Source organism: Myotis daubentonii, chromosome 9 (genome assembly GCF_963259705.1).
Source record: "Myotis daubentonii chromosome 9, mMyoDau2.1, whole genome shotgun sequence".
Taxonomy (NCBI): Eukaryota; Metazoa; Chordata; class Mammalia; order Chiroptera; family Vespertilionidae; genus Myotis; species Myotis daubentonii.
In genome coordinates this window covers 33,694,103-33,715,908 of record NC_081848.1, presented here as the reverse complement: position 1 = coordinate 33,715,908, position 21,806 = coordinate 33,694,103, and the positions used below count along the sequence as shown (strand labels likewise).

At 39.8% G+C, this 21,806-nt stretch overlaps 1 protein-coding gene across 12 annotated transcripts in view; it reads right to left on the bottom strand.

Annotated features, from left to right (window-relative positions):
* Positions 1 to 21,806, bottom strand: part of DLG2 (discs large MAGUK scaffold protein 2) — an 884,334-nt gene that overhangs the window by 7,352 nt on the left and 855,176 nt on the right. For 7 of the 12 annotated variants that reach the window (XM_059708253.1, XM_059708247.1, XM_059708246.1 and 4 more), the window contains 4 exons: positions 11,750 to 11,800; positions 10,709 to 10,810; positions 7,026 to 7,198; positions 4,745 to 4,854 (listed from right to left, as the gene is read on the bottom strand). In XM_059708253.1, coding sequence (XP_059564236.1) covers positions 4,745 to 4,854; positions 7,026 to 7,198; positions 10,709 to 10,810; positions 11,750 to 11,800 — 436 coding nt within the window. Of the gene's footprint in view, positions 1 to 4,744; positions 4,855 to 7,025; positions 7,199 to 10,708; positions 10,811 to 11,749; positions 11,801 to 19,188; positions 19,231 to 21,806 lie in introns of those variants that run through there. The other 5 variants (XM_059708245.1, XM_059708257.1, XM_059708258.1 and 2 more) reach the window with 2 other exon arrangements.

Here is a 21,806-nt window from a genome sequence, read left to right as displayed (position 1 = left end):
TGTCCTACATCCCTCATCTAGTCTCTCCTTGGGTATGATTTCCGAATCCTAACCTTCCTTGGACTTTGTTCTAGTCTATCTAGATCTCTTTTAAATGTGGGCCATAGAATTGAACAAGATCTTCCCAGGGTGGTCAGAGGGAGGAGAGAGCTGGTCAGAAGGGAAGGTACATCACAGCATTTTGGACCTCATTACATCTGAGGGAACATGACTTAGCTGTTCTCAGGTCCTGACTCCTCAGAAAGCTTTGATTTCTCAACTCCCCCATCCTTCCCAAGAGCTGCTGCTCATTTTTAATGTGCAGCAGAAACCATGTGGAGTGGAGAAACACAGAAAGTGCTTCCAAAGAATTATAGGAGAGGTGAAGGCCCCTTAGGCATGTGTGTCTTTTTTTTCCTCACCTGAGGACATGCTTAGAGAGAGGAAGGGGGGGAGGGGCTGGGGGGGGGGGTGGGGGGCAGGGTAAGAGGGGAGGGGAGGGGAGAGAGAGAGAAACATTAATGTGGTTGCCTTCCATACATGCTCTGACCTGGGGATTGAAGCCACAACCTAGGTATGTGCCTTGATCGGGAATCGAACTGGCAACCTTTTGGTGCAGAGGATGACACTCAACCAACTGAGCACTCTGGCTGGGTAGGTGTATGTATCTTTCAGGCTGAAAGGCGTTCTGCAGCTCTTGCTGCTCAACTTTTACAAATGGCAAGGCATGTCTGTAGCAACCAGCGCCCTGAACTTCCTGTGTTTATAATCAGATGGAATCTCAAGGAGCTGCTGAAGAAGGCTTGAATTAAAGTGAATATAGAGGGAGTGTAACAATCCATAGTGCTGGTTCCAAAATATTTTCAAATAGACAGCAAGCAAGTACTATCAAATAATGAGCCAGGATAGAGGCGCTTGTTAAGGAACAATCTCTAATGCTCAATTTGCTTATTTTTGTTCTGATAGAATGGGCTATAAAGGAATTATGCCTGAGATTCTCTGTCCCTTTCTTTCTGTTGGCCTGTCAACCATTGGTGAATCATTAACTGTATATAAGTACTGCTTAATCATTGTAAGTTTATTTAAATCCAACCGACTAGTAGTCTCAAGGGCAAATTGAGGTGAGAGAAAAATGGAAAATAACTTAATCTTCTGATCCCTAACCAGTGGCAGCTTTTGCCTTCCCATGTCCTTTAGTATTACATTTTTTTTTTTTGCCTACCAAATTACACTTTTTAAATAGACATTATTTTATCTTTCCATGTTTTTAAAATCAAAAACATTTATTAATCAAAGCCTGCCAGTCATTGTCTCTGATCTTCATAAGAATACAGTGTTGACTGCACTGGGCTGATAGAAGTCCGGCCAAGAGCAGAGATGTTTAGGTGGTCCATTGGGATGTGTGGACCAGATGGGTGTAGAATTTCGAAAGCATTGCTGCCTTTGCATGCCACTTAGGAAGCCAGAGATCTGAGTCTGGAACACATGGTCTTAGTCAATTCCTTTTTTTCAGAGCAAATAACTGAGGCCTGAAGTAGTAGAGAGACTTGCCTAAGGTTGTACATTTAATAAAGAGTACATCTGATGCAAGAACTCAAGGTGTTTTTTTTTTTTTTTTACCATTTTTAAGTCAAATAGACCTTCTATTATACTAAGACTCTTTCAAAAGAGACTTATTTGAAAAAAAAAATTCAAACCAAAGTCAGAGTCATTAACATGATTCTGGACATGATGCTGATGGCTGCAGTATAAAGAAATGGGAATTTCCTGAATTCCTGTTGTTGAAATAAACTCATCTTGTTCTGAGGGATGGTATCTATGATCCTCCTCCCAAATAGCACAAGCCCTAGATAAGCTGTGCGTGGCTGTCACTCTCGGGTGCAGACCATGCTGGGCTAAATGAAGAGATAAATGACACGGGAAGACAGTGTTTTGCTCCAGATGTCAAGGAATCATGTAGCTCGGGATCTTCTTTGACTTCCCTGGCCCATGCTGGTCTGTCTTCTCGGAATTCCCTCTGTACTATTTGTAGCAATGACTAAATTTAGGTTTTTAATTCTCTAATATATGATTTTTTTTTTTTTTTTTTTTTTTTTTTGCCTAACCTAGGAGTTCTTCAAGGGCAGAGACCATGGCTTGTTTATCAACACATTGAAAGAATAAGTGGATGAATGAATGAATGGACAGCTAGACAAGGAAATATAATTATGTCACAGTTAAAGACAGAAGTGAAAACAGGCCATCATAGGAGCAAAAAAGGTAAGAGCACACTGGGGGTGGCAAGGCGAAAGCTTCTCATTGTCATGGGGTAGGGCAGGGACAGAAGTCACAGGGGCACACTATAAAAAGAACATCTCTTTCAAACACTCCCTCCATTTCATGCTTCTCTGGAGAGTCAGCCATGTGTGTGCTAATAAGCTCTGTGGTTTGATGTGGAAGATGCGCTTGAGAAAATGTGTGATGATGTATCAATGCCTGAATGTGACAGCTGCCATGCTCTTGTTCCGGCTGACCTAGCCTTCACTCCTCCTGGGGTGTGAGCGACTCAGGACAGCCTTGCCGCTGACGTAAAACCCTTGGAAAACTGAACTGGAAAGTACACATTCCGCATTTATGAATGAGGGTGAATTGGTTGGAATGTCTCCACTACTGCACTGGAGACTTATGGATGTGGCTGCAGCCACTCTGACAGATTCCTGGTCCTCATTGAGGAATCCAGCCTTCAGTATGTTTAATTTTCCTTGGTGATAAGTGGCTGTGACAATGCCTTAAGGCAAAATGAAATAAGTCATCTCATAGCTGTGGAAGGAAGTAGAACTACTGAGATCCAGATGGGACTATCTCCCAATCTCACGTGGACCCAAATGTGCAACTGCTATTTCTCCCTCAGGCCTCACTTCCTAGGAGCCATTTATCCCACTGTCTGTTGACGATGTGAAACTTATTTTTTCTATTTATGAAACAGGCTTTTAAGAGGCTGTTCTCAGGATGTGAGGGCTATTTTTCTATTCTTCTTCTTAATGTTAGCATTGCTCATAAAATTTATGAGGCTCGTTAAAGATTATAAATTACTTTTACATAATGAAATTTGTGGTTGCTTAATTCACTTTGTGCAATATGCCACACAGTATCCTATATGAGGGGAAATTTAATACATGCTGTCGGGGATAATATGATCAAGAACCACTATTTTATTGTTCACCCAGATTTTTCCATGTGCCAACTATGGGCAAAGCTCTTCATGTTAAAATTTAACACATAAATTCACAGGACTGAATTGCTGGCGATCTCCTTATTTTATTTTTGGACCCTGATAAAAACTTTGCCCATCTTTTATTTATGAGAATATAGTCTGCTTTTAAGATATCACTCTGGCAATTTCCTCAGAGACCCACTATATATTTAACTGAATTCTCTTGGGCTGCGATTCCAGCTACTGCAACTTGCTTCATCTCTTCATCCTCAGAGAAGATGGTGGAGCAGGTAGCCAATAGCCTCTGCAAGCAACTGTGTTCACCTCTGGGAGTAAGTAATTTCTTTGATCTTTCCATGAACACTGTTTTCCAGAACTTTGTGGTTCACTTCTGCAGCCTGTCAGATACCCTGAAGTCTTGAGGCCCAAATGGAGGCATATTTAAGCAAAGCTCTTGCGACCTCTTGGAAAAGGCACTGTACTGTTCATATGTTTTATGATGATCAAATATCAAATAGCTTTATTCCATTTGTAACAAGGTAACTTGACATATCTCATAGCAATAATGGCTACTATTTAGTGAGTGCTTCCCATATGCCAAAGACTGTATGAAGAACTTTACATTCATGATCTTGTTTAACCATTCTTCTAGCTCTATGAGGTATATGTTCTTAATGTGCCAAGTTTAGAGGTGAGGAACTCAAGGTCATGGAACTGACCAGTGGCAAAGCTAAGAACCAATCCTGGCCTGATCAATTTTCAAGTCTCTGCTCTTTGCCTCTTTGTTCTGCTACCTTTATGGCGACTGCAGCCTCATCTTTGTACGGAAGTTATCTATAAAGTAATGCCCACAATTTCTATCAAACTGCCAAAGGAAATATGTTACTTTATAGTCAAGTCAGATCAGGAATATCTGCCCAATTTGTTTAGTGACTTTTGAAGGAAGATATTTTACAAGTCTTCTGAAAATTAAAAGAATAATATAATGTATTTTCCCCCTTGTTCATAAATGTGCACAAACATGGAGCTGTTGGCTTAAGTAATAGATATTTTACTGCAAAGCCATGAAGAAACTCCCTATAAAGAATAGTGGTCTATATTCATGAGGTTCTAATTAAGAATTCTGTGATACAACAAAATGAAATGCCAATGAAAAGAGTCTAAAATATTGTCCACTCCTTTGATAAAAATCCACACATTTAAAAAGATTTACCAATGGAACTGCTCTCAGAAGTAAGAAACAATTAGAAGATGATACTGTCTATCATTTGGAAAACCAAACCAAACCACCAAATTAAATCATCCTACCTTCAAAACAACAAAGCAATCACACACACACACGTACAAAACAACTTGTGAAATGAAAATAAAAGTCAAGAAGCATTACTGAAGACATTTTAGGGAATTACTGGCATGTCTGTAGTGACTCAAAAAACTTTAATACAGCTTTTTAAAAAAAGGGAATGCTTAAAAGAAATCAATAATGGCATTTCCCCTTTGTAAGCATTTGTGACAGAGCTGTGTCATATGGAACAGGGGGCCAGATGAAGGCCTCCAGTGGCCTCCACTTACATCAGAGGTTCCAGAGACTTGGGCTTAATGAAGATGGCAATGGGATAGAGCTGAGCAACTTGTAACCGCTTGATAGCATTTCCTGATACGTCAAGTATACAGTGTTTGCCCTGGTAGAAAGAGAAGAAAAATATGGAGTTAATCCAGAAAAAGTGATCATAATCCAACCGCCACTAAAAACAATGCAAGTGTGTTAGGGGAAGATAAGGGATAATGGATTTCTCAGGGCTGAGAAGGATCGCTGCAAAGCACAAGTAAAAGTTGTTACATAGGTGATTGCTGAATGCTTGCCATGACTAATATTTATCCCTCCCTTACTAAGTGTCTGCCCTTGGGATAGACATTCCACATGTGTTATCTCAGTTAACTGTTTTCTTTTTAATGGAATTAATTGGGGTGACATTGGTTCACAAACCATACAGGTTTCAAGCGTACAACTCAATAAAACATCATCTGCACACTGCATGGTGCACCCATCTCCCCAATAAATATCGGATGCTTTGTCCAGAGAAGATATGTAGACATATGTAATGTGACCGGTCTATTCTCATAAAGCTCGGAAACCATCTCGGAAGACAACTGTCAAGAAGAAATTCCCATATCTATGAGGTAGGTATTATCAACTGCATTTTACAGAAGAGAAGACTAAGGCTTAGAAATATGAACAAACTTGCCCAAAGTCTCAGTGTTAGGAGGATGGAAACACAAATCTTAAGCACTCACAGAGCTGTTGGTTGGAATACACGGACACCTCATTGTCTCATCCCGCCTGATGGTAAATTTGGAGGAATGGTAATCATGTGAATTTAGAATAATTCCATAAGTATTTGCTGAGTGCTTATATGTATCCTGACCTTGATATGCCCAGCCTAGCAGAGGACAATCACAACAAGAGTTACCTTAAATCTTGTATCTTAAATGCTGAGAGAGAGGCTTGTACAGGGTATGTAAATTTCTTGTTTGTTAATGAATAGAAACCCTATTACATTATAGCACAGCTCATTTAACTTGGCTTCCACTGCAATGAGTGCTCAGAGCAAGGAGTTGCTTTATAAAGTATTTCTAGAAAAGTAGATATATTTGCCACATATCAGATTCTGCCTCCTGGAGAGAAATGGCCTCATTACTCTGATGCTGGCAGAACTTTACACAAGAAGAGAAAAAGCACATTATGCAGATAGAAACAGCCCTAAATAGGGGATAACAACTCATCTATAATATTTAAGTGAAAATGAGCTGAGTCCATGAATACTTGAGCTCTTATAATAGGAGAAATGCACTGAGATGGTTCAAGCCTTTACCACAGAAGTAATAGATTCCAAGCCTGCTATCTGTGAAGTGTAGCAGCTGCATACAGTTTCTAAGTGATTTATTCACTGGCCAGAACATTTCGAGTTAACAACGATTGTATCTTTATGTTCAAAGAGGAGAATAGATGCGATTCTCCAGGAAACCGATCACAAACAGTATGTTATAGAAACTAACTTTTGAGAGAGAGGGAAATAGATGCAGCTGCTTAGTGTATTCTTAGGTAGACATTTAAATTTCTTACTTCATTTTTGTACCAGTACATCAACAGGGAGAAAACAGTATTCAACCCAACAATAAATATCAATTATATAACAAATATAATTGGCTTTTAACTCTTTTTCCCCCTCTTATGAAATGAATTCTCTGTTCACAGATCTGGATGTCTCTATAGGCAGATCTTAAAGCCACACTCACGTGCTTTTCTATCCTATTCTTTTTGGAATGTTCTCCTCTTTCCAATCACTTAAAATTATTAGCAGAGAGGCAATCGCAACAACAACAGCAACCTTAAGTTGGAATTTTTGCCAGTAGTAGGCTAGGCAGTCAGCCCATCTCTCTCTCCTGATCACGGGGATCTTAAGTTTTCAGGGAGATAAGACATAACTCCTGCTAATAAACAGACTCGAGGATGCTGATCTAAACCACCAAGAGTAATGAAGCTTCCTTAATAAGTTCAATGTTGTTTACTGGGACCAAAGTCAAGGACAAAGGGAATCTTCATAAACTTCAAGCTGTTCAATGCCTTTATGTTTATACTCCACCCTTTCCCCCTCAAGTCCATCAGCGTATTTTACTGAGATTAGAACAAAGATTAATGACCATGCTCTAAAGTGATTCTTTGCTTAGAGGTCTAAAAGGATTATTTCATCAAACTTTACAACTGCAATCAGGAAAGAGTAATGACGAAAATATGCAGTTTGCCAGCTGGGACCCGTCGGCAGGGGAGGTGTACGATGGTTGGTGAACATACCCTTTCTGCTACAAATCTCACAGACTGCACACTGGTTCCATACAAGTTGTCGTTGTACTGGCCGGCTTCTATAAACTTGTGCTCTTGGATATCCTTCTCCATTTGTTCTCTGGAAATGACAAAGTGATAGTCTCTGCCATCCACCTCGTAGTCACGCTTTGGCCTTGTAGTATCTTTATAAAACAAAAAAATAACATGAAGATCTTACATTGACACCCATAAACATCTTTACACTTATTTACCCCACTACACACCCAACATAAATAGATAAAAATATGTAATATGAAGTACCATGACATAGTCATAGGTACCAGTCTTAAGCCTCCTACTGTAAACAACTATAAAACTAGACAAAATATATGGAACAACTATTTTCAGGCATCAGACAACAGGCAGTGTAGAGCTGTGATTCTTGGTAAGAGAAACATATAAGGGGAACTACATTCACTCCACTTTCATTTCTTAATGGATAGTCTAGAGGTCATACAGTGGCCCCAGAAAGATCATATTTTGAAAAGTTACTCTAGACCCATCTTCACCATCATTACTGGAAGAAGCTGATCTGTCAGTAAATTATTACCTGTCAGGACAAAAACTTAATATTTTATAAAGAAGAATTACAAAATCCAGATTCTCAGTGATGTAATATCACAATAAAATATTATGGGACAAGCAATGAAGCAAGAAAATGTGTCATATAACCAGGAAAAAAAAGGACATACAGTAGAAATATATTCAGGAATTTCAAAATATATAAAATTAGATCATCACAGTTTAGGTGGGACTCAAAGTCATTAACTCTAATTGTGGCTAGAGGTGACTAAATTCTTTGTAAGAGGAGAAGAGCAAACAATTATCAATATCAATAAAAAATGTTAATATATTTCCAATCTTTGATTTAGCTACAGTATTTCTAGGAATCTATATTAAAAATTGCCAAAACATAAAATTTTATCTTGAAAGATGTTCAATTATACCAGTTTATAAATTATAAATAACTTTAACATTTAATTACAATTCCATAATAGTGAAAAGCAGAGAAAACCCAAAATACCCATAAAGGAAGATGCTTAATTATAGCATAGTAAAAATTCAAAATATTTATATAAAATCTCTATATATGAAAGGCTAATATGCTAAGTGTCCCTTTGACTGTCCAAGGAACAAACGCTCAACGCAGGAGCTGCTGTGACGTGCACTGGCCATTGACAAAGGAACGGCACTGCGGACCTCGCGCCCACAAAGCAGCACTCGGCTTCCCCCAAGTGAGACACCGGCCCCGCCACCACCCTGCAGTGACAGCCCACCAAATCGCAGCTGCTGCTGCCAGGACCCCATGGCGCAAAATGTGGGCCACAGCCCAGCCCGGGAATGGTTGCTGTGGGCACCAGGTAATGAAGTCACGCAGCAACGCTCGGCTTCCTCTCTCTACAGCAGCGGTTCTCAACCTGTGGGTCGCGACCCCTCTGGCGGTCGAACGACCCTTTCACAGGGGTCGCCTAAGATCATCCTGCATATCAGATATTTACATTACCATTCATAACAGTAGCAACATTACAGTTATGAAGTAGCAACGAAAATAATTTTATGGTTGGGTCACCACATGAGGAACTGTATTTAAAGGGCCAGAAGGTTGAGAACCACTGCTCTTGTGTCTAGTCTCCTTGGAATTTCTTCAGCCCAGGAACACAACTTGCTTTTCAGCCAGTTGGAAACATTTTACATTTTCACCAAATGTCTGAGAAGCGTTTTCCCGTGCCTCATCTCATTTGATCCTCACAGAAGTCCTGGAGTAGGTAGATAGGAGACTCAGTAGAATCCTATTTTCTTTTCATTAGCCAGAAAACGGAGATTTAGAAAGTTTAGAAACTTGACCCGACTGAAAAGAAGTAAGAAATGGTGGACCTTCAAAATGACTTCAGGTTTTCTCACTGCGCAGAATAGTCAAACACTGCTACAGTTAAACATTTTACCCTTTGTTCTCCCTATGTGATCTATAATGATAATCTGCTTTGTGTTGATATTTACTGCTGTGTTGCTGATAACTACTTGAAAGAGAAGTTGGGGTGCTTCACTGGGCTGGAAAAAGTTAGCTAAATCAGAAAGCAGGTCTAATTAAGCAAGTTTATCTATATATATAAAGCTCTTGCTGGCACCAATCACATGCATGTGTTTCCATCTGTCATGTTGATCGTGAATTTGGTTGACACTTATAGAGAAAGGGTGAATAGCAACATTAAAACATTTCTTCTAATTAATTTCCTGTCAATGTGCATGAATTTGTGCACTGGCCCTCTAGTTTTAATGTTAAATAAAAAATACTGTATATATCTAATATGTATCCAACCACAGGAGAAAATGCTCATATAGAAAGAATGAATAGATGGAAAATACTAACAGTGATGTTATTTCTGGGTACTGTGTGGGATTCTGTACATTTTTATTTTCTCATTTAACTCTATTTTTAGCATTTTCAAGTTTTAGAAACATGTGTTTCTAAACACGTACAATGAACACGTGTTTATTATCATTTTATAGTGCTATTAATTAAAAAAAGACTAAGAGAAGAGTGTGCAAGGTTGAGGAGAAAATGAAAATGATACTTAAGGATTGTGTTTTGTTTTTTTTTCAAAATTGGAGGAACAAACTGGAAGTTGCTATAAGTAGTTTGACTTGATCATTTCTATGTAGAGTCTTTTTCAGGATAGGTTCTATGGCAGGATCTCTCCCCAAAACCCTCACTGGGAACAGTTTCACAAGATATAGTCATCATTCTAGTTCCCTTCGTTCATGTACTGCACACATACAATTCCTGCTATTCTTATGCATTCCAGGTGACATGTGTAGTACTGAAATATAAGAGATACTTCAAAGCATAGAGCTTTAAAAATGTAGAGTGAGAAAGAAATATTTGTTGGGATCAGTTTTAAGAGCTCAATTAGCTAATCAATTAAAATTTTCTGGTGGGTTTGTCTACATACACAGAAGGCTTCCATGCATTAATTTGACAGTGAGAAAGATGGAAGTGAGTTGAGTAGGGAATATATAGTGGGTGGAAGGAGGTACTGCAGAGAGAATTTTACAGGGATATTCTCAGAGGGACCAGGACACCTGATAGTTGTCCATGTGACAAAGTAGATTAAAGTCTGTAATGGCCTGGAGGGGACATTAAAGTTTTATACACCTTCTCGTCTTTATCCTCCCAACACCTGGGACTATTAACACACAGGGGAAGACTATTTTGTTTTATTTTTAAACTGATGCATGGTCCTAAGTCATCTTGAGGTGATTTTAACATAAGACTGTTTCTGAGCTCTCTCATTCTATGGGAAAGGATGCTTCAGTGGCATTTCAATCAATCTACAAGAACATACTGATGCCTGTCGATAATCCTATGCTATTTTAAATGCTATCACAGTTATAAGGACAGGATCCATCCTGCTTTCTTGGTGAGCACAGTCAGTGTGGAGAACATACCATACTCACTAAATAGAGAACAACACATAGCAGGATAGATGAAAAGCATTAGGCAGATAACATTAGATAAGATGCATAGACAGTAGGTAACTGAAAATATTTGAATCACTGAAGAGACTATTGGAGGAACAGAATTACGTTTTATCATCTCAAAGGGAGCCAAGCCTTCCCGCCCGCCCCTCAGAGAAAAGAGAAGTGATACTTACGAGGCACACAGGAGCCAAATTTGTCAGGGAATTCAGATATCAAGTCGTCATTGATCCGATCCTTCATGGGGCCCAGGATAATCACTGGCCGAGTGTAGTTTACTGTAGAGAGGAAGAGGAAGAGGCAGATGAGGAGAGAGACACGGAAATGACTGTAAAATTGCCAAAAAATAAGAATTGCAGAGGGCATTACTGCATTGGATAAATTGCCCATACAGCCCTGCATTGGGAAATTGATGCTTGACATGGAACCTGTTTGTTTGCTTAGACTACTTTCTGGAATTTATTAACAGGAAAAAAGCAGCTGCAGTGTCTGTCAATGAAATTCAGAAGCATTTGGAGGGGTTTTGCTTGCTCTTGGGCTGTGCCTACATGATGTCAAAACAACTACATTTTTTCATTTAGTCATGTATTGCATTTAGTCAGCTCAGTGGGAGAAGAAAGATTCCAAAGCAGCTGTTTGGCCATTGTTTAGATAATGATTTTACAAAGTAATTGTTAGTAGTAACAGAAACTTATGTTTTTATAATTTCTTTTCCTCAGCTCAAAATGCCGTTTATACTCTGTGGGGTTTTCCCCATTCCCTTGTAGTGTGGGGTTAGAAGGAACTGTGAAGTTCACTGGGTACAACTCCTCATCTGATGCTTGCATTGTCTCTACAATGTCACAGCCATTAGCTTCTGTCTGAATGCCTCCAGGAAAAGCAAAGGCAGGCTCCTGGAGCAGCCCACAGATGACCTGTAACCTAGGACAGGTCTGCTAGAAAGCCCTTCTCAATACTGAGCTGTCTTCAGTCTCCTGGGAGATTGTATCCAGTGCTATAGGCGGGGCTCTCCATTAAGGACCACTCATCTGGAGGGGCTGCTCCCTCCATGGTCAGCAGTGTGTGTTGGGGACAGGGAAAAAGGGAGAGCATGTGTCCTGGAACAGCCGAGCATTAAGCAGAGTTTATTTTCCTTATTCCTTCACTCTTTCCCTCCTATTGTGGTGTCACCTGTTGTGGCCTGGAATTCAGGAAGCAGCGAATGCAGGGAAACTTACTTTCCTGCCTTGAGACAGGCTCGTAAGAAAGAATGAAGTCTTCTTGCCCTCCTGGGAAGAGAAGAAAGGAAATGTACAGTGGACTAACAACCAGTCATACACTACAGCTACAAGCACTGCTCTGAAGCACAGGAAACAGGCACAGTTCAGGGTTTATTTTCCTTACTCTCTCTTCTTGAATGATTCCAAAACTCCCTTCATCCTCATAAAACTGTTTAGCACTATCACAGTGTCAGGTTACTGGTGGCCATGCCTCTAGGTAACCAATGGAGGCTAGCTGTCCGCAGCTCATTAGGGCAGTGGCTTCTTAGGCTGCCTTTCGCAGTGGCGCGCCACGGCCCCTACACCCAGCATTACTACTTAAAACAAGATTGTCTGCTTCAGTGGTCGGCAAACTGCGGCTTGCGAGCCACATGTGGCTCTTTGGCCCCTTGAGTGTGGCCACGAAGTTTCAATCGCACTGTACATGAGCGCCCGCACGTGGTATTTTGTGGAAGAGTCACACTCAAGGGGCCGCAGTTTGCCGACCACTGGTTTAGTTCAAAAACAGGCTCCATCCAATAGTTGGCTGCTTAGCTTATCAGAATTTTGGGACCTTTTATTTTTATCTTCTATTTTATTTCCCAAAGAAGCACACTATTCAAAAGCAAGTGTCTGCTTGCTTCATTTATGATGCAAAAACTTCCTCAGCATATATTACTGGACACTGAGGATTTTACTCTAATGTTTATTCATCAGGAAAATGCTGAGTCAATCAAGAAGGTAAAAAATTAAAGAGTCCCCTAAGTCCTTGGTGATAATTGCCATTAAATCTAGCCGTGAAACTCTGGGAAAGACCTAAGAAAGACAATGTAGCTAAAGTGTCAGCCCCTCACTGTCATTTGCCACCAGCCTTCTGATTCACGGTGGGCCTCAAGTCAACAAATAACCACGGAAGGTAAACTGGTTTTTGGCAAATATTTTTTTCAGTCAACTATTTTATCCAGTTGATGACCTGGGCATGAGATTAGGCTGATTCAGCTGCAAACCCAGAAGGGTCTACTCTTTTATTTGCTTTAGACCGGGGGTAACTATCCTTTGATGGGAAATAGTTTAGGACTGTTGAAAAGGGCTTCCTGTCTGTTGTTCTACAGAGAAGGTAGTTTTCCCTGAAACCAAAAGGCAATGAATCTTACTGCTTTATCTCCCCACCACCCCTCAAACACTGTCTGTCTGTCAACACCACATGTTCCTCCTTCAAAAGCCATAGCACCAGACCAGGTGAGTTCATTTCATAAAAGGAGTTCATAGCACAGCCAGTTGCAGACTGACAACAGATTTGGGGAAATTGAGCAAGTATGTGGAGAAAACTATGAACTACAGATGTCTTCCCTAGAGACTGGGTAGGTGGGGTTGGGTAGGGGTGTCTTACATTTATAAGCTTGAGAAATGGCCCCAGCCTAAGTCATACTTACTTCACTCTTAAGCAGGGCCTATTCTCAGAATGGCACCGCTAGGCCAACCTATTTCCTAAAGGCATGGAGAATGGGCCTGATGTTCTTTCTAAGTGGCATCTACTCATACCTTCCCTAGAAGTCTTCAGGGCACATTTTCACATCTGGGCAGGGGTTTGGTATTGAAGAGTCAGATTTACATTCTTTTAAAATTCAAGAAAAATGATTCATTTTAATAAATAAAACTGACATTTACGGAGGCGAGGCAAAAAAAGGTGATTGGTTCCCACTTATCTAAAGCCTGAGAGGTAGAGGTCATAGGAATCAAACTACAGGTGTAAAATAGTTGGGGGAAAGTATAGTTTTGGAAATAGAAGCATGGCAGACTTAGAGTTAATGTTAGACTGTTTTTACAGGGAAATTTAGGTGGAATGATTAAAATGTAAAAGGAGAATACTAACTATGGTCTAACAAAAGTTTTAAACATCAGGTGATATTTATTTCCCGCCACTAGACTGGGAACTCCATAAAGGCAAGGAGTGGGTTTCATTTACTACTGTGTCTCCAGCACTTAACATAATGATGTCAATAAATTTGCCTTCTGATTTCAGTGGTAGAAAACAGGATGAGTAATGAGGCCAAAGGTAGGTTCTACTTTGTGTTTCTATGTGCTTTCACTTTAGGAAGTGTGGTTTTCTCTCAATGAATGTAACACATTATGTTCCCATAGGAATCTCTTTCCTGTGGTCTTGCAAATCATTCTAAATAAGGTATTTGGTGTCAGTCCATATAATTTGTGATTCAGAAAACTAGGTCAAAGCAACATAGCTTTGATTAATTTTGTTAGACAGATCTGTAGTTCTTTGTTCATCGATTGCTTTTTGGTTTACTTTCTAACTTATACCAGGCACTGCTTCTTGTTCAGAACAGTAAGACTAGCAGTGGCAACATCCCTATGTCAAGGCCCATCCCAATTCTAATGACTCTGCGACAGTCAGGTGTTATGTAAAGAAGTTTCTAGGGAAGCTGTGGTGGTTGGTATCACGTAATAGCTGTGAATTCGGCACCTTAAACCAATTTTCACTTTCATGTCCAAGAATGAAAAGCCCTATGGGTAATGGAAAGAAGACTAAGAGGCAGAGGGAAAAAGGTCACAGCAATGAAGGAAAGATAATCCATGTGTGTATGGCACTTTCCAGGCCATAAAGGGCTTTCCCAGTCATTTCTTTTGTGGTAGGTGCTCTGATGATAACCCATTTTACAGATGAAGTAGCTGAGGATAAGATATAATGGGGCCTGTTTTCTCAGGTAGTAAGTAGTGGAGTCAATATTTAAAATCACACCTTTTTTGACTCCTTGTTGAGTATATGACACTGTCTCAAAAAGGCAAGACATGTAGAATTCTCTGGGGGCTGGGATATAGAAGCAGACCTTACCAATGAGCAAAGAATGGGTGGCAGAGATAGCCGCTGACCTGGGTCAGAGTCACTGAGGGGCCACCTGTGAACAGCACCTATAAACATCAACTCTTAAAAAAAGGTAGTTGTGTGATCTCCATAAAATTGTGATTGGTAGTAGTTTCTCTATTTTTGTTCCGGAGGTGTTGGCACTTGGGAAGAACAGCCAACAAAAGGGTACCAACTGTTACTTGGTCTTGTTTTTGCAACTGCATGGCTGAGAGTGGGAGAGCAGCAGTGCTGTGTGGGGGCATCTGCAGCTGCAGGAAACAGCCTTTGTAACAATCTCCATGAAACACCTGGTGTTTGAACTGGAAGCAAGTCACAATAAGAGGGACTTGGAGTAAGACCTTGATATGCACTGATGATAGAGAAAAGCAAGTTGATGATCTTTCGGAATTTTTGGAAACTAGAAAAGAGAGGAGAGAAGAGAAGACCAGGGATAGTACATTTAATATTCTAGGTTTAGTGTTTAGTGCCTCCATTTGATGGTTGTTAAGAGTAAATTAGGTTCTTAGAGCCATAGAATGTTAGTGTTAAGGAAGGGTTTGAAGTCCCTGTGGTTCATAGATGGCGAGTATGTAGCACATGATGTCACTCTCCCATCCCATGTCCTTGACCGGCATCACAATGGGTCATTGCTTGAATTACTGCAGAGCCTTAAGTTGGCCTCAATACTTCCAGGACAACTCTTCAGGCAGATATTACCAAATGGTCAGTGTTGTAATCTTGATTAAAATCTACTTGCCATCTCTGTTTGAAACCAAACTACTCATTTTACATAGGAGAGAACTGAGGTTCAAAGACACTGAGTGATTTCTTCCAGATCACATCGTGAATCTCCATGGGATGTTCAGAGGATTAAATCAGTTAATGTACTATATAGGGCCTTAACATCAGGCTTAGAACATGGGTAATACTATATAAAGGTTGCTGCTGTATTAATTTGATAGGTAGATGGGATGGTTGAAATGTTCCAGATAAAACATGAAGAGGCCTGTATTACAAACTCTAGGGAATGTACGGCATTCAGAATTAAAATGCCTTGGTTGGACCTGCAGTGCCACCATGTCAGCGAGGTACACTGCCTCTTGGAGCTTCAGCTACCTCATCTGTAAAACGGAATAGTACTACAAGATGCATTTCATAGTTTTGTTGTAGAAATCAAATGAGAAAATAGATATAATGAAAAATTGCTTTATGAAGGCTAAAGAACTACAGGAAATATAAGGGCAATATTTGGGACATGAAGCAAAGGACAAGAATATGGGCATCGTTTTAACTGATTCCAATAGAAAAGTCTTGGGTCTCCTCATCAGCCCCTCAACTTCACTCAGATCATTTCCTTAAGCTTCTAGTTTTAAAAATTCTGCTTAGCTGGTGAGCACCAATGGGTTAGAAGGATAATCATCAGCTCCTCCTATCCATAATGACATAAGAGCTTTACTGAGCTTTGAGGAAGGCAGTCTTTAGCTGTAGGGATTGGAAAGTCTCCATTACACCTGCATGGCCTTCCTTGCATCTCGATACAAGGGCAATTGAAAACGAAGCCACAAAACAACCACAAATACAGCCAGCACTGTGCTACTTTGTTGACAGACAGAAATCTGAAATGAGTCCATAATTAAGATAGTTCTGAGGTGGCATTTGCATAATTAGACAATGTGCCCTATAATTATCTGCATTTGGCTAGTGCTCAGTATAGTTAGATTTTGAAAAAAATATTATTCTGTAATGATTGAGATGGTGCAGCAAAGCTCTGAGCTATTTATTAGAATTTGAGGTTTGTTTAAATGTGTGTGTGTGTGTGTGTGTGTGTGTGTGTGTCTGTCTGTCTTCTCAGGAGTGTATGAGGCTTTTAAGTACGGTTGTTACAATCTGTAACTCCAGGATGCAGTGTGCATGGTGCAGCCTGGGTCTTTGCTTCTAACTGCTGATTTAAAGCCATTTTGTCCCCAGAGTGGACATGGAATGATTCTAAGGGTAAAAAATAACACCGGGACATCAGTGGAAAACAGTCTTTTTAGTGTTTGTTTACTCTGCTATTTATGAGACATAAGGTAGTCATAATTACAGCAAAAGCCAGGAAGTCAATAGAAAGTGCAGCCTATTTTGATTTTAAAATGGCACTTTCTGGAAACCATGTCTGTCCCAAGCCTGTGTGCCTTTTTTCAGGCCGCTGCCCTACCTGGAAGGTTTCTTCCTAAACGTATCTGGCTGGTAAGCATTTCTTCCCAAAGCTCAGTTTAAAGTCACTTCCTCTTTGAAATCACTGTCTTGGGCTAGACTTCTACCCAAGAAATTGACACACTTTGTGCATTTGCTACTTATTGCTCTCTCTCTCTCTCTCTCACTATACATGTGCTGAGCTCTGGAGTTGGTTGAGATTCATACTGGGTCTCATGGTGCCTATGAAGAGAGAATGACCTACAATAGCTGCTTGAATAAATAAATTACTATTCCTCTGTAACCCCTCATGTTTCCATCCTGGAGAAAGGAAAATCAGTTACTCCTCTAAGCTCTGACAAAGGATCTTCTTACTTTTGTTCGTTTGTAAAGAAAGCAATCGGAGAGGCTGACCTTCTGTAACCTCAGGTGAGACCCAAATCAATCTAGATTATTAGACTCTGTATTTGCTCTAGTAATACCATAGAGTCCAGTTCCAACTCTTCTCTCTTCTCAGAGATAATGCAAGCTGTTTCCAAATGTTGCCTTTATTCATTCAGTTAACATTTATCTGAGAGTGAAAGGAATTATGTGATGTCATCTTGGAACGTTACTATCAAAACTTGTCAAGCAGCTAAAAGCCTTGGCCCAATTTTTAAGTCAGTGATTCTAGGTAGAACATTCCCAGTCTGGAAGAGAAAAGAGGGGTCTCTACAATACTCTAAAAAGATTTCTAGAGGAAAAGGCAGTTCTTGTATATACTTTCCATAAAAAGGATTAAAAAAACAAGGTGTGATCTCCTTCCTATACCTATATCTACAGGATGGAAGCACAACACTTAAAAACTGGAAACTGAACAGCAAAGAAAGTAGGGCCATGAAACCTGACAAATGGTGTATTTCCTTATCCTAAATTGAGGGTACCTCAGGGGTCAGGAAGAAAAATCTTTGGTCACTTCTTCCTGGCCTGGGTTCTTTGTTTTAAATCAAATGAAGAGAGTGGGGAGGCAAATGTTTCTCCAAGTTGGGATGATTGTAAAATTGTAAGAATAGGAAGATTGTAACAAGGTTAGGGGCCAAATTGAGGATAAGAACGCAGTGATTCCTTCATTCATAAGACTTGTCACTCTGTTGAGGAAGAAAATTAAGTGGTTCTAAAATTTGTCGGATCAACGGTATCGCATCACAATATTTTTTTTTTTTATCTCATGGTGTGTTTTGTCTCCCTCCTCTGGCCTTGACCCCTTCTGTCACCTTTCCTCTTTTGTGCTTTTTTTCTGTCTGGTTCTCCAAAGCCTTTCTCAAAATCCAAATTAAATTTGTCATATTCCAAGAACACTGTGTGGCAGTCTACCTCAAAAAAGGCATGGTTTTGTAAAGTACCACACTCTAGTGAAAAAAAAAAAATAGAACCAACTCAACAAAATCTATTCTAGTTTTCAATTAATACACTATTCAAGGAACAAAATCCCAACCAATTTCTGTCTTGGTAGCTGTGGGTCATATGTACTGGGCCAGCAGTTTTCTAATATCCTCACCAACTGCTATTTGAGTAACCCATTTCAGTAAGGAGTACCAAGAAATATTGTAGAAATTGTAAAAATCCCAGTTAAGATTATGTACCTATGTTAGTCACCAAAAACCGGTAAGTAGGTGGTAAGAAACCACAAGAACGGATCAAAAGGATGTGCTTGGTGTTTGGTGAACTTTTTAACACACTAAGCAAATGGCTTGAGGTAACCAAACAAAGACCAGAAATACTTTTAAGTAGTTACCTACCTTTTCAGTTAAGCTTTCTGATCCAAGATTTGTTCACTTAAAGAAAAAATGTGAGTCCCTTCAACATTAAAGGATGAAACTTTTTCATCACTTCCCAACCATCAAACATATAATGTTAGAGTATCTTAGTATCTACCTTAAAATTGTAATCAAGGAGAGAAGAGATATAAAAGGTTCATGCTCGATTTAAAAGGAACACCGTAATTTAGAAAGATTTCGCTTGTAAAGGGGGTCAGGAACAGAAGGGAGGACAGTAAAACCATGACTTTCAACCCTCATACAGGGAGTTTAAATTATTTGGGGACTGGGGGCAGGGGCAGAATGTCAAAACCCACCAGGTTGAACTTTCCCCCCACCTTCTCTGGGAGAATTGCTTCATAGGCCAGTCCACTGGGGTTGGAACTGCTTGCATTAATCACACGAGTCCACCGGGGGCCCTAGTGTCTTTTGTATCTTTCCACATCAAAGGATGATTTCATTTCAAGCCATTTGCTTTGGATGAAGATGAAAACAACAGCAAAAATCTGAAATGACCACCACAGGCAATGGGGGGCGGGGGGGGCAAATGCAAAGGAAAAAAGCCACAAACCAAAGCAATAACTTACGGTAGCTACTTTCGCTATCGCTGGCATTAGAAGAAGCATGTTCTGCAAGAACAGCACAGCAAATTAAAAAGATACCAAGCATTGGCGAGCAGCCAGAACTTAAAGGCACACGCTCATGCACGGCAACTAGAAATGGGAGCAAAAGGCAAGTAAAAGGCCGCAGAGGAGACCGCATTAAGGAAACGCAGATAAGATAAAAAAGATGAAAACTTTATCTCCATTTTTCAATTTTTCAGAAAACTACTACTTGATTGCTTTTTTTTTTTTTTTTTAGGAAAGTATCTTTAATTTAAAAAAATGTATAACGTCAAGCTAAGCACTTTCCTTTTGATAAATACTTTGACCCGTTCCTAGGTCTGATTTTCCAGAGTTGTGTTATAGGGTGTCTCAGCTGGATGTTTCTTGACTATAAATTCAGGGGTTTCTAAACTGGCAGTTTTCTTGTAGGCTGTTTGGTTCTCTATTTTAGCCTTTAGGTATTTTGTAGGAATATTGCATTTCAAATTGCCAATTGATCCCTGGAGTCCTTTGAATTTTATTTCTATTTAAATACTTCCTAAACTAATTCTCAGGATGAAAAAGGATTGCTGGAGATCTTCCCTGCTTCAGAGAGTGAATAGAAGATCTTGGAGGAAGAAATGAGTCATGGAGAAATGATTCATGAATTAGTTCTATAATTTATTGTTTGTATTTTAAGATTCTTCTTTGGATAGTTACTAGTTTCTGGAAGGATGAAACAGGCAGGAGATAAGTGAGCTGATACCAAGCAGGTCCTGGAATGAAGGATGTTTTGAATTCATGTTGAATGACTTGCTTATACAGTGATATTACTTTAAAAAAAGCAAACACACACAGTTTACCTCACATAACAGGGATGTATAAGCCAGAATTAGAGCTTTTATTTCCAAAATCATATCCTTTCATCTGTACTGTGTATTAAATTATAGAAGATAATTCATCAACTTATTGACTGCTTTGTATATCAGTTAAATTAAATGAAGCATATGTGACTATTAGATTTCTGAAGCTTATTAATAACTTTAGCTTTTTAAACAGTGATAACTATTGTGCATTTTTAGAAAAAGGAAAAGAATACATAACATCATTCTCTAATGGTAAAGATGTGCTTAAAAGTATTTGATATAGAGTCTTGTCAATTGAATGGATTAGTTTTATTTAGCTTTACTGAGGTATAACTGACAAATAAAATTATAATACCTTTAAAGTATACAATGCAATGATCTACACTAATAAAAGAGAAAAATGGTAATTGGCGTATGGCGCTACCCTTTTCATTGGCTAATCAGGGCTATATGCAAATTAACTGCCAACTAAGATGGCAGTTAACTGCCAACAAAGATGGCGGCTAATTTGCATATGTAGGCACAATGCAGGGAGGCGAACGGGAAAGCAGGAAGAAGCCCCCTGCCACTGACAGTGATCGGAAACCCAGGGGGGAGCTAAGAGCTGGGGGGCAGGGCAAAGGCGGCTGGGGTCCCCTGCCCAGGCCTAACGCCTCGGCCAGAGGCATTAGGCCTGGGCAGGGGCAGAGCGGGAGATCACTGGGAGCTGGGGGTCCCCTGCCCAGGCCTAATGCCTCGGCCAGAGGCGTCAGGCCTGGGCAAGGGGCCGATTCTGCGATTGGAGGGTGATGGGGGTCAACGCCTGAGGGCTCCCAGTATGTGAGAGGGGGCAGGCTGGGCTGAGGGACACTCCCCCCCCCCCCACACACACACCCAGTGCACGAATTTCGTGCACCGGGCCCCTAGTACATATATAAACACTGTGAAATGATTCCTATGATTGAGTTATTTAGCGCACCCATGATGGATTAGTTTGTGCATGAATCGAATAAAAATCAAAGTATGGGTTAAAGTCACGTGAATCATTTCTCTTTGGATTGATGTATGACCAGCACTGCATCGCTAATTTAGGTAGCGCACTAGGGAAAGCAGTGTGGATGAATCAGTTTCTATTACTGAAAAAAGCCAGGGCATATACCCAACAATGGTTTATCTGAATGCACACGATTATTTTAAGTACTTTGAATTGGGAAAAAGGGTTTGTTTTTTTACCAAGCTCACTTATCTCCTGCCTATTTCATTCTTTTTGTTTGTTTGCTTCTGACTTTTACTTCTTAAGTAACTCAGAGTGAAGCTACACTATCTATGGAGAAATTTAGGACCGTGCAGTGTTTTATTTAACAATCTCATTGTATAACATTGTATAACAGAATTTTTGTAGGTAAAAGGAAATTAAAAATGTGTTCCAGCAAAAGTCCAAATTATGGCTAACAAAAGCATTAATTGGTGAATGATGCTACTGAAATCTGTTCAATTTTTTAGAGTAAGAAAACATTTGCACTTTCTAGATTTAAAAGGGCATCACTCATATTTTTGACACTATAGCAACTACTTATTAGTGATGTTCATTTATTAGCAATGCATTGAAATGTTTTCCTCCCCTTCCCCTCCGCCCCCCAATGGAAAATTTAGAAACTCTCTCTGGTGGTCCTTGATGCTATCCAGATAATGTTACAATTAATATTTGAATTGCTGCTGTTAATTCAAGAAAAATTTCATGACCTGTTCCCTATAGAGACTCAAAGATAAAGTTTT